The 13,545-nt window shown below is 37.0% G+C and overlaps 1 protein-coding gene and 1 non-coding gene across 2 annotated transcripts in view; both read left to right on the top strand.

Moving 5' to 3' along the window:
• Kiaa2026 (KIAA2026 ortholog) overlaps positions 1-13,543 on the top strand; it is an 84,414-nt gene extending 70,871 nt beyond the window's left edge. The window contains exons 8-11 of the mRNA XM_033757735.1: positions 1,965-2,152; positions 3,371-6,133; positions 11,531-11,726; positions 13,479-13,543. Coding sequence (XP_033613626.1) covers positions 1,965-2,152; positions 3,371-6,133; positions 11,531-11,726; positions 13,479-13,530 — 3,199 coding nt within the window. The 3' untranslated portion in view covers positions 13,531-13,543. The remainder of the gene's footprint in view (positions 1-1,964; positions 2,153-3,370; positions 6,134-11,530; positions 11,727-13,478) is intronic.
• On the top strand, positions 11,824-11,930 carry LOC117283869. Its single transcript, XR_004514904.1, has one exon. It is a non-coding gene; the product is annotated as a U6 spliceosomal RNA (small nuclear RNA).
• Positions 13,544-13,545: the final 2 nt, after the last annotated feature.

Consider the following 13,545-nt stretch of genomic DNA (forward strand, 5'->3'; position numbering starts at 1 on the left):
TTTTTTGTACTGGGGATCGAACTCGGGTCCTTGGGCTTGTGAGGCAGGCAGCAGAACCACTGAGCTAAATCTCTGGCCACCTTACCTAAATTTTAAAGGACTCACTTGAGCTGGTATGTTGAATAAGTATGAAAAATGAAAGCAGAGAAAACAGTTATATTACATTGGTAATACAGGAAAGAAAAAAAAATTGATAGTGGCTTGGCCAAGAATAGTAATAGTGCAGATGAGAGTGAGTGGTTAGATTCAGGATAGATCTTGAAAGTAGGACTGGAAAAATTGATTTCAAGATATGAGCTGTAAGAGAAACTAAGGAGTAAAACTGATATTTTTGCTGTAAACAACTAACAGTATAGATTCTCCATGAACTAAAATAGGAGAGATTGAAGGAGTAGTAGCAGATATGGGGAATAATAGGGATTGAATAGTCTAGATTTCATCATGTTAAGTTTGGTATGCCTTTTAGACATGTAATTGGCGTTGACTAGGTAGTTCAGTATATGAATTGTAACTTAAGAGACTAAGCCCGGCTGAAGGTACAAATATGGTAGTCGTCAACATATTAGTTACATTTAAAGCCATGAGACTTAAGAAATCACCTGGACTCTGGGCATCCCAACATTTAAAGATGAGGTAGATGGGCTAGTACTCTTTCAGGAGAGACTTTGAAGAAGTACTTAGGAAGATAACCAAGGAAGAAAGGCAGCTTGGAAACCAGGTGAAGAAAATATTTTAAAAAGGAAGACTGCTCATGATGAAGTAAGGGAGATGAAGAATAATAATTCATTATTGAAAAGTGGAAAAAGTCTACTCAAGTGAATTAGAGGAAAGAAATTGAAAGATGCTCTTTTGTGGTGTTTTTGCTGTAAGTCTAGTAAAGAAATATAGCAATACCTAGAAGGGTAAGTTGTAGTTAAGAGAGGGTATTTGATTTTTGCTTTTCTTAATGTATTAAGGGGAGAAGTAACGTGTTTTGTTACTGATGGAATGATCTAGTAGAGAAACTCAAAAATGGACTCAGGTGAAAGAAGGGACATGTGATAATGATATTCTTGATAAGAGGGGATGCTATGTATAATTGGAGGTGTTGGTTTAGATAGGGAAATGAATGAGTATGGATTAGGATAAGAGTGAACATGTGAAATTTTCTTCTGATTACTCACATAATCCATGAAATAAACTGACTGAGAGTGAGAAAGGAAGAAAACTTTATACTGTCCCCCTATAGTATTTCTTCATTCCAATCTTACAAACTGAAAAGGGAAATTCATTTTACAGTTATCCTTGGGTCACTCATTCTACTGTCTCACAGCCCCATAAAATGCATAAACAATAATTTAAGACTTAAGTAAATAGAGAGTAATTACTAACTAATCCCTGGATTAAAATGATGGATTCATTTGTTTTACTCTGTATAATAATTACAGTAATCAATACTGTCACCTAGAATTTCTTCTTTAACTTCTTTAAATGAGCTTTTAAACTGTACTGTGATTTGTAGTTTGAAGACAGTCTCAAGTCCTTTGTCAGTGCAGCCAGAAAAAAATTACCTTTCATTTACTTGCTAGGTCTCACAGCTGCCTTTAGAAAGACAAACAAGTGGTATTTCAAACTTTGTTCAGTGATGTGTAGTTACAGTCTTTGAAATTTCCTACACTTACGCCCTAGATTTTGTCTTCTTGAGCAGTTATTCATTGGCAAGACCAGACTAAGCATTTTAGACACATTTAGGATTAAAGCATAGTTTTTGCTGGGTGCAGTGGTACATACCTATAATCCCAAGAGACTGAGGCAGGTGGGTCTCAAGTTCAAGGCCAGCCTGGGCAATTTAGCCTGTTTACAAAAAGTTTAGTGACAGCTGAAGACATTTCAATATATAATATAAAATGTTAAAGTTAGTTTATGTTCCAAGAGTTTAAAATATATTTATATTGTTTGTTTGTTATGTTGGTGTTTTATTTCAGGAGCCGCTTAAAGAAAGACTATGATGATTTTAGAAGACAACCTGATCATGATAAATTTACTAGAGAACTGTGGACTACTGAAGAATGTGAAGGAGATCCTGGAAAAGAATCTCCTAAAGTAGAAATCAGTAAATCTGTAGACTCAACAGAACCTCTAGATATCCTGGAGAAAGATCACTTTGATTCAGGTAGACATTAAAAGTGTTTTATAGTCATCATTAGACAAAGAGAAGTTTTTGTTTATTGTGAAAGCAAAAGATTATCTGGTTAGTGTGTTTTGCTCTGGTTTTGTTTTTTGTTGTTGTTGTTTTTTTACCCTGCTCCTGGGGATTGAAATCATGACTTTGTGCTTGTGAGGCAGGCACGGTGCCACTGAGCTAAATCCCGAGCCCTTGCTCTGTGTTTTTGTTTTGTTTTTTATTTGGTTTGGTTTGGTGGCGCTGGAGATTCAACCCAGGGCCTTCACATTGGACTACATTCCCAGTCATTTATTTTTAAAAATTTGAGTCAGTGCTCTTGCTGTGTTGCTAAATTTTTGCCCACATTGAACTTGAACTTGTGATCTTCCTCCCTTATCCTTCCAGAGTACTTAGATTGCAGGTGTGTTTTACCAGGCCCAGTTTGGTCAGAGCATATTGATTGAGGAAATTGGGTATGTTTTGAAGAAGTATTGTGCCTGTCCTTGTAAGAAATTTCCTAGGAGTTGTCTTTAACATTTCTGGGAGTTTCTGGAGCCAGTGCCTAACTCTAAACTATTAGGCATTTCGTTGTTCAATACAGATCATATTTCCTTAGTCTATAATCCCTTTGAAATTCTCTTATTTTTGTTACTATTTTTGAAGCTCTGTTTCTGAAGTTCAGTATCAAGTATTGCATATCTAGAGAAAGAGAACTAGGCCATTAGATTTCTTTCCACATTCAACTCTAAGCCCTACCTGTTGGCTTGAGTGTCTCTTTAAAAGATGAAAAAGAAAAGTGCATTACATTGGCAGCAAAATTAGGCCATAAATAGTTTTCTCAATTACATGTTGCTCTTGATATGGGTATGATATCAAGATTAAAGGTCATCATTTTTATCTTCATCCATGGTGCTAAAGCTTTTGATTCACCCTACAGTAGATTTCTTAATAAATTGTCAGCTCAAAGATTGACTTTTATTTATTTATTTACTTATTTTGGTACCAAGGATCATACTCGACAGCTTGTGCTTGCAAGGCAGGTGGCGGCACCACTGAGCTAAATCCCAGCCCTCAAAAGATTAACTTTTAGTTAATCTTTTAGTTAATTAAACTTTAGTTAATTAACTTTTAGTTAATTAAAGCCCTCAAAGATTAACTTTTAGTTTGTGTTATTGCTGTTCAGTGGCTGTTTTATGTAAACAAAATTCCTGTTTTTACAATTTTCAGATGATATGAAATTATCAGAAATAGATTTTACTATGGCCAGAAGCAAGTTGTTGAAAAAGGAATTTCTTTCTAAAGATGTGCTGAAAACACTGCCTAAAACACTTAAGCGACAGTCCAAACCAACTATTTATCTGGATGATAGCACAAAAGAGCTTTCTCCAAGAAAAAAAGTAAAGTTAAGCACAAATGAAACAATTGAGAATTTAGAAAGTGATATGCAGAGTGACTGTTTGAATGAATCAAAGCATGCAGAACTACCATTTCCAGATTCATCTGCCTCAGTGGATTCAGTACCAGTGTCTACTCTGCAGAAAGGGACCAAACCTATTCAGGCCTTGCTTGCAAAGAATATTGGGAACAAAGTGACCTTAACAAATCAACTGCCCGCTTCCACGAGTAGAAGTGTTCCTTCTGTGGAAAACCCATTTGTATCTCCTCCAGAAACAAGCCCCATAAAACCAGCATTGACCTGCCTCACCAGTACAAAAGGCCCTTTACAAATGGTATATAAAATGCCCTGTGGCCAGTGGTTGCCAGTAGATCTTCATAATAGCTCTGTAAAGATTCAGATGCAGCCTATGGTGGATTCTAAAACGGGAGAAAAAATCATGCAGCAAGTTCTTATTCTGCCTAAGAATTTTGTGATTCAGCACAAAGAAGGAAAAGTAGTTACAAAAGAAATACCACCACTTCAACAAAAAGGCACAGAACAACACTGTTCATCTTTCCCACAGACAGCAAGTGTGAACCCTTCTTTAGCATCAGTTCTTGTCAACTCAACAGGAACTATTTCCACCCAACTACCTAATACAGTTTTTAACAAGACTGTTACACCTTCATCAAATGTGAGTAGTCCTGGATCACAACCATTGTCACCTGTAACTTCTGTAAGTAATTTAATAACACCACCAGTAAAGACTAGCCACAGTGAGGTAGGGAAAGTCAAGAATGCAGTGTCAGCAGCTACATTCCCCCAGCCCATTGCTTCACCCACCATTTCTTCAACAGTTCAGCCTCTGTTATCAGCAACAACACTAAGTGGATCTACAAATTCTGGAAATTCCCCCAACTGTTTTGCACAACAAACTGCTGATTCTTTTGAAACAAAGCAAGAACTGAAAACTGTGTGTATAAGAGATTCACAATCGATTCTTGTTAGGACAAGAGGTGGAAACACTGGAGTTGTAAAAGTGCAGTCCAATCCAGATCCGCATTCACCCAGCAGTTTGTCCTCAAGTTCAGTTTTCACTTTTGCTCCTCAACTTCAGGCATTTCTGGTGCCAAAATCAACAACTTCATCATCCTCTACTTTTTCACAAGTAGCTGGAATGACTACATCGTCTAGTCTCCCACCTTTTGGCCCAACACCAACTTCTGTTTCCATTCCCTGTGGGTTTAGTCCCTCCATAGGAAAAAATCTTAAACTTACGTTAGGCCAACCCTCCAGCAATGGTAATTTGGGCCACACGATAAATAAAACCTCACACATCACCGCTTCTCCCTTGAAGTCTTCTGCTTCTTCCAGCACTCTACTACCATCAACAACAGATAGTTCAGTAAGTGTAATTAGTGTACCAGGAAATTTTGGACAAACCACGGCAAATGTTATTCATACTCCAACTAAACAGCAACAAATAGATTATATTACAAAAAGTTATCCTGTTATTACACGATCAGAAGCAACAACAGCAACAAATGGAGATATGATCAGTGGGACTCCCATTCAGAAACTTATGCTAGTATCAGCTCCATCTGTTCTTTCTTCTAGCAGTACAACTACAGTTAATGGGACACCTGCACTGACATCTCCAGGTGTATCTACTCAAAAATTGGTTTTTATTAATGCTCCCATTCCCAGTGGCACGTCAACCCCAACTGTTGTTGTAGAATCATTAAAACAGACTCTTCCTCACCCCTCGAATAAAACATATGTTAAGACTCCAGAACAACCCCAAATACTGTTAATTCCATCTACAGTGGAAGCACCAATAAAAATAAATTCTTCACAGACTGTGTCTCAGATAAAAGATGTGAAAATTGGACTAAATATAGGTCAAGCAATTGTAAATCCTTCAGGAAGTGTGCCAACTATACCATCAATTAATATATTGCAGAACATAATCCCAAAAGGAGAAGACAAATGTGGCAAGGCTTGTGTGTTGCCATTGTCAACAAGTGGTAATTCAATTCCAGGAAGCTCAAATTTTGTGAATCAAAACATTACTCCGGTTAATGAATCAGTGGTTTCCACAGCAAGAACAATAAACATGTTTTCAGTAACAAGAGCAAATGTTTCTTTGGGTTCCCTTTCAGTGACCTCATCCTCTGCTTCAGTTGGCACAAGACCTCCCATTTCAGTAAGTGGAAATGATACCTCTTCAAGAATTATGCCTCTTTTGTCAAATAGGCTTTGCACTTCCAGTCTGGGAAATACTGTGGCCATATCAACTGTGAAAACAGGACATCTTGCATCATCTGTTCTGATTTCAACTGCACAACCAACAGTGTCTCCTAAATGTTTGACATCAGCTTTGCAAATCCCTGTTACTGTTGCCTTGCCTGCACCTGTGACTGCTTCCCCTAAAATCAACACAGTTCCACATTCAGCAACAATACCAGAATCCACACTTTCTGTATCTCTTTCTAAAAGACAATCTCGGACTTCTCTCCAGATTCAGTCACCAGGGATTTCAACTACAGTGCCAACAAATATAAACACAAATAAACCTCAAGCTGAATTGTCATCCCTTTCACCAAGTCCAGGTAAAATAATTAATATTTCCAGTTTTACTTCTCTGCCAAACCAGCAAACGTCCCCTGCTTTAGTCAAATCAATCCCCAGTTACAGTTTTGTTCCAGGTGGTTCTGCCATTCACACTGCTACAGCACCATCAAGTATAACTAGTCTAGTAGCAAGCCCATTCAATGAACCTTGTATTCAGCAAAAAATAGTCATCAACACCAGTACACCTTTGGCACCTGGAACTCAGATCTTGATTAATGGAGCCCGATTTATTGTTCCACCACAAGGTCTTGGAGCTGGCAGCCATGTTCTCCTTATATCTAATCCAAAATATGGACCTCCCTTAGTTCTTAACAGTGGCCAAGGCATTCAGACTACAGCAATAGATAACCCTGCCCAGAAGATCGCACTAGCATCAAATAACTCTTTAAGTGGGCAACCTATAAAACAACCCTTAAGAAGTTCTACAAAAATTGTAAACTCTCTTGGGAATACCCACAGTTCTCTACCCACAGTACATACAACACCACAGATTGTAAACACAACTGCTGAAGTTTCTCTTCCACCTCCTATACCAACAGTATCATTGACTTCAGTAATTAAGTCTCCTCCAGCCTCCCTTTTAGGCAAGACATCTTTGGTTTCTGCCATTTCCTCTAGTAATCCTCCACTGCCAAGTAGCACTTCGGTATTTCATTTGGACACATCTGTCAAAAAATTGTTGGTTAGCCCAGAAGGAGCTATTCTGAATACCATAAATACTCCAGCGTCTAAAGTGTCTTCACTCTCTTCATCTCTCTCTCAGATTGTAGTATCTGCCAGTCGAAATCCCACATCTGTCTTCCCTGCTTTTCAGTCACCTGGTTTAGAGAAGCCTGACACAGCTGCATCTTGAATTTAGACTAAATGAGCCAGTTTTTAAAAAATGGGGCATTCTTTTAACTCCCATAAAAATTTTAACTTTATTATACTGTTGAAAACATACTATACTTATTTGTGTATGCGTGTCCATGCACGTGTGAATGCACGTGCATATTTTAATGTATCTTTTCATTAGTTTGCACCAAGACTTTTTCCTTGGGGAGGGAAAAGTGTTCCATCTCACTCATTGGTATGGAGATATTTTCAAATCTTTGTTTAAAGTACATGGTCAAGATTTACCTGTCTGTGTAACATAAGTTAAACAAAGTTGTTTGACTAGTTTAGAGTAAGCTAGCCTTTTGCACACTTACATTGACATGTTTCTTGAATTTGGACTATTGCAGCATATCTATGATAGAGTATTCTGTGTCCTTAGTGAAATCTTATTTTTGTTTCTGTAAAAAGAAATATATATATTTATGCATTGTGAAAATGCAGTCCATGGTGTAAAATTGTACATATTCCTAAATCCCTAACAACCTGTACTAAATATATGTACAAAGAACTATGCTGTCTTATTTATGTTTTGTTTACATGATGTATAGTTTTTTAAGTATTTTAGTAATTTTGGACCAGTGAACTGTTAGCAACAATGCAGAAGAATCTGCATGTAATAAATGAGTTGCTGTATTTCTTTTGAGTACCATTTTAAAGTGTGTTTTGTTTCATTGAAAGAATATATAATATAAATGAAGACCTTTGAAAAGGATGGGAAATTTGTATTAATGGCTAGCATTTGTACAAAACCTCATAGTTTACCAAATTTACTTTTATATATTTTACTTGATTCTCACAATATTTTTGATGGGTTAAGAGATACATCCAGTATTACTCCCAGCTAATGAGTAGTAGAGCCAGTACATGAACCTGATGCTCTAAATTTTTTTTCATAGTTCTGTATTTCTGATTTTTAGAAGTCATTCTAGATTTCATGGTTTCAGACTTAAAAAGAAAAATCCACTACCAAATTCCACATTGACCAAAACACATTTTTTTATACCAGTAGAATCTCTTTATATCCCATAAATACATTTCTCTTAAAGATTGTGTGTGTGTGGTGCCGAGGATCAAATCCAGGGCTTTGCACATGCTAAACAAGCACTCTACCACTGAGCAACATCCATAACCCAAAATGTTGAGTAATTTTAAGGTGGGTATGATGATACCTGCCAGTAATCCCAGCACTCTAGTAGGTTGAGACAGGAGGATCACAAGTTGAAGCCCAACCTAGGCAGTTGAGGAAGACCCTGTCTCAAAATAAGGAGTAAGGGTGTAGCTCAATGCAGAGGCCATGGATTCAATTCCCAATACTGAGAAAAAATTTATATTTCCAGGAAGTTACAACGATAGTATGGAGGGCTTTCATATACTGTTCATCATGCTTTCCCTAGATATATTCATTTTTAAATTGAGGTATAGGTTCACAGCTGATTTTCTAAACTAACATTTGCAAATAGGATTTTATTTTATTTTAGAATAAAAAGTGAATATGAACATCATTGCTTGCTCACCTTATCTTTTTAAAAATTCCCATTACAGAGAAATTACTGAAAATTTTTGTGCCTCAGCTTATTCTCATGGTTTAAATTGATAGTATTTCTAAATATACCTCATTTTAAATAAAAGGTAGCTTCTATATTTATTGGATGTTCCTTATAATTATTTGAGATACTTTGTGTTATACACATTCCGTTTGTGGTCACAGTTAAGCCCCATCACACTGAGCTAGTCTGAAGTTGAAAGTGTTAAGAGTAGAAGCCTGAATATCTCTGACACTACATCAGAGTGACACTGCCTAAGTGGAGAGCCCATGAGCCTATTCTTGAAAAGTTGCTGAAAGTGCTCCAAAAAAATGTAAATTTATGCCCAACATGGTGGTGCATGCCTGAGTTCCCAGTACTTCAGAGGCTGGGGCAGCAGGATCATGAGCTAGCTCAAGGCCAGTCTGTGCTCAATAGCAAGACCTTGTCTTAAAAAAAAACAGCAGAAAAATATGTTCTAAGTACCTTCCAATCACATGTATATTCTACTTAGTCACTTTCTGCCTTATGAGTTGATTAAATAACCTGGATTTCTGGGGATATTGGTGATATGGTACAGTGCATTGTCATGAGAAGTACTTTAAAAATGAGTATATTTGCACACTTACGTTTTAAAACAAATTACTTGAAACTCAAAAGAATTCTGCAAGCCACTTTAGAAACTAGTTATTACCTGTGGCCTAACTTTAATCCCAGCAAAGGACCTAAGCCAATTAACCACTAAATCTTTTAAAACTACTAGATCCAAAATCCTAATAAACCTTCAGAGTTCTCTATGAATTACTGAACCTTTTATCTCCTACTTAAAAAGCTCTTCTGGCTGTTCCTACCTGCCTCCATTTTAATCTGCTCTCCTTGTTCGTTGCACTCAAGTTAACTTTTAATTTGTAGAAAATCTGAGACACACCAGGGACTTCCCATATGTCCTCTTTGACCTAATGCTTCATTACAGGTTCTCATTGCATTTCATATCACTCCCTCTGCCATATTCCAGCCAGCATCACGATATTGTAGTTACTCAGATTGAGGAGGATATAGCACTCTTCACAATTATAATTATTTATTTACAGTTATTTAGTGCGGGTTATCCTTTTAAAAAAGGACCTTGTCAATCATCATCACCCTGGTAAGTCGTACACAGTATTCAATATATATTTATTGAATAAGTGATTGAAAAATCTAAAAAGCTTATATTAGTAAGCTCTAGTTTTACTTTTTAAAACTAATACTTTTGAGGGTTTTTTACTAGAAATTTAAATTAATGGGTTTATATATTCAAAATTCCAAAATTTTTCCTTTGCTTCCACTTTTGTGGGTGTAGATTTCTGTGGTCTTAAAGAATGTAAAGTTAGATTCCTCAGTTCTTTGTGCCCAGTATTGCCGTAAAGTATTCTTTTAAAATCTATAAAGCTGTATATATACAGGATGAAAAGTTACCACAGTGCTACTTGAAAAGATTCATGGTACTAAAGAGGTTACATTCCTGCATGTAGGTAGGCCATGTGGATGTCTGTATTTGATATTTTAAATAGTTAAAAGATGGCAAATGTAGCTCTTCCCCTTCAATTCCTGTTTTGTTTTTTTTTTTTACTTTACCTTTGTGATTAGCTATGTATACATTACTGAGTGGTTCTTTAGATCTCTACTTCAATTTTAAGCCTCCAAGTTTATTGGGGCACTTAGTAATTGACAGTTAATTTTCAATTAGGTTTTATTAATAGTGTGCCACTCATAATATTTAGATGAACCTGATTCTGAGGATCTATGGAAATGACCTAAAAGCTGTAAGAATTTTTTTTGTTTTGTTTTGTTTTGTGTTTGAGACAGGGTCTCACTATGTAGAGACTGACCTGGAACTCACTATGTAGCTCAGGCTGGTCTCGAACTCACAGCGATCCTCCTGCCTCAGCCTCCCAAGTGCTGGGATTACAGGCATGCACCACCACACCCAGCAAAGCTGTAAGAATTTTAAATAAAACATAAATTTTTTCAAAACTGTCAGGAATTATAATTCTAACTTTATTTATGTATTTATTGGTACTGGAGATCGAACTAGGGACCTTGGGCTTGGGAGGCAGGCGGCAGCACCACTGAGCTAAATCCCAGCCCTATAATTCTAACTTTAATTTGAGGAAATGTAGTGTCAATTAAAAAAAAGTTTAATCAAAAAAGATTACATTATTTTTAAGGAAAAAAATAACAAACCCAGATGCTGCTGCTGCTATTAACCTGAATCAAACCCACAGTGACCCAGATGCCTGAGCTCTGACCACTACCTTTCCCGCCTGGGAACTTGATGATCAGGGTCTGCAGCTGCTCTTGGGCCTCCCCAACGCTGGATAATATGGAACAGCAAGGTTCCACTTGGGCAAACCTGACATTCAAACTCTGCTTCAGCCAGTTTGTTAACATTTTGTTGTCTTAGCTCAGTGAACTTTCTCTTAGCCAAGGTACTAACCAACTTTCTGGAGCTTTTTTTTTTTTTTCTTGTGGAATATGATCCAGCTCTTGCCTTTGTTTCCACACATAATATCAGTGTATTTATGAGGTGCAGTGTAATATTTTGAATCATGAATATCCTGAGTAATGATCAACTGTCATTAGCATAGTCACACAGCTTCACCATTTTTATGATGAGTATACTCAAACTGCCTTTTTGCTATTTTGAAATATAAGTAAGGTGCATTGTGAGTTGTCATCAGAAGTAGGGATGCCTTTGTGAGGGGAGCAGGTAACACCCGCCCCCCATAGAGAGTGAACCCTGGACTTTAACACAGCTGTATCCCAAGTCCTTTTTTTATTTTTTGTTTTGAGACAGGGTCTTACTAAATTGCTCCGGGTAGGCTCAAACTTGCTATCTTCCTGCCACAGCCTCCCAAGTGCTGAGATTACACGTGTGCACTACCACACATCCTCTTTCTGAATCTCAAATCTCATTCCTACTCACTCTCCTAGTTTCTCCCTGCCAGACTCGGACTGAGCCACTGTTTCGTGGGACACTATATGCAGAACTCTATGAGGAGAGCCCTTGCAAGTGGAGAGAACCGACAGCAAATGACAGTCTGGAAGCCTGGGAGAGGCCTAGAGCTCAACCCACAGGAGTCTCTGGCAGAGGTGGAGGACCGAGTCCCGGAAGATGGCTTGTGATGAGGTTAAGGGTGCCAAATGCCTGATGAACTTTTCTTCATTTAGAATTCACTTTTTGAAAAGAGATCAGAGGGAAGGGAGTCATTTAAATGGTAACAAATGTGCTCGCTTCGGCAGCACATATACTAAAATTGGAACGATACAGAGAAGATTAGCATGGCCCCTGTGCAAGGATGACACACAAATTCGTGAAGCATTCCATATTTTTAAGGGCCGGGGATTTAGCTCAGTGGTTCGGTGGCCTGCCTTGCAAGTGCAAGGACCGGAGTTCAATCCCCGGTATTAAAAAAAAAAAAAAAAAAAAATGGTAACAAATGACAGAATTAGGAAAGTTGGAAAGATTTTAACATTTTGTTGAATGTCACTTTTTTATTCTGTGTTTTCCCCCTTTAGTCTAATCTTGCCTTTGGGGGAAAATATTAATGTTATGTTTGTGTTTGTTCTGACACAAGATGCTATTAGGTGTTTCAGTGACTCAGCATTAAATAACAATTACATAGTGAGAAAGACATTTCTTTAAAATTTGCAAACCTTCGGACAGCTTTTACATTTTCTTTTATTCTTGTTAATCTCCCTCTTGAAGAAAGCAGGTCTTGGGTTCACAACAATCTACCACCATTATCTATCTAAGCTTTAAAAATAATGTTTTCATTAGTTTCACTTTTTAAGTTACTTGTATTTATGGAAAATGATGCTGATTTTCCATTTAGGGTGGTGTTGCAGACTTTGAAGTCAGGCATAATGGTGTGCACCTGTAATCTCAACACTTGGTGGCTGAGGCAGGAGGATTGCAGGTTTGAGCTCCGCCTGAGCAACTTAGTGATTTAGTGAGGCTCTGTCTCAAAATTAAAAATGAAAAGGGCTGAAGATGTAACTCAGTGTGAAGGTCTTGAGTTTAAACCTAAGTACCGCACACAACATTTAAAGACCAAGAAAGTTTATTGAGCTGACTGAAAAAAAAATTAAATTGTGTAAGTGATAAGTGGAGATATGGCCAAAAAAATTAATGAAAATGATACCACTGCAGAGTTTCTGATTCTTTATGGTTTTTTTTCCCCTGTGTATGTTCTTGTGAGGATTTGGAAACCAAAAAGAATTAAACTGCTGCTATGGGGACGTTTAAGACAATACACGGAACATAGGCCAAGCTGTATTCTCATTTACTTATTTAAATCGTAATACCACTTTCTGTTAACACAAAACTCTTATTATTAATTATGATAACATTGAACCTTGAAGGTAGAATATAATGAGAACTGCATTATATGTATTACTTGAGATGTAGGATCTTTACAGCATACTACAATGTCATAGAATTTTAAAACTCAAACATGACTGACATTGTTCAGATCAGCTCAGTCTTAAACATGTAACAGTATCCTTTGTGAGAACTCTGTATCACCTGCCACGATTCTGTGTGCAGTTCATGTTTGTCCAGACATCACTTCTACACTTGATCTTAGCCAAAAGGCCGAGAAGCATTAAGACATCACTTCTTTTGAAAAATCTGAATAGTTTGTAAATAAGCAAAATTTCAATTAAAAAAGAAATCAGATGGTCCCAAAACACCTATTTGAATTCTACTCACCCCTCAGAGAATAAGAAATTTAATAACATTACTACTGGCACAGAGAGCAGGTATTGCAAAGTTTATTGATGAATATTCTTCATTTTAATATTTCTGATCCTTGGTACTGCTAATTGCTCTATTTAGAATTTAACACTGGCTTGTTAGAGATATACATTGTTGTTACAGCATCCTGAAGCAGAACATCAAATGTCTATACAAAATTAAGACTAAAGTATGAGGGAAATCATTTCAG

This window comes from Fukomys damarensis, unplaced genomic scaffold, assembly GCF_012274545.1.
Source record: "Fukomys damarensis isolate Sample0158 unplaced genomic scaffold, DMR_v1.0_HiC HiC_scaffold_31, whole genome shotgun sequence".
Lineage (NCBI taxonomy): Eukaryota > Metazoa > Chordata > Mammalia > Rodentia > Bathyergidae > Fukomys > Fukomys damarensis.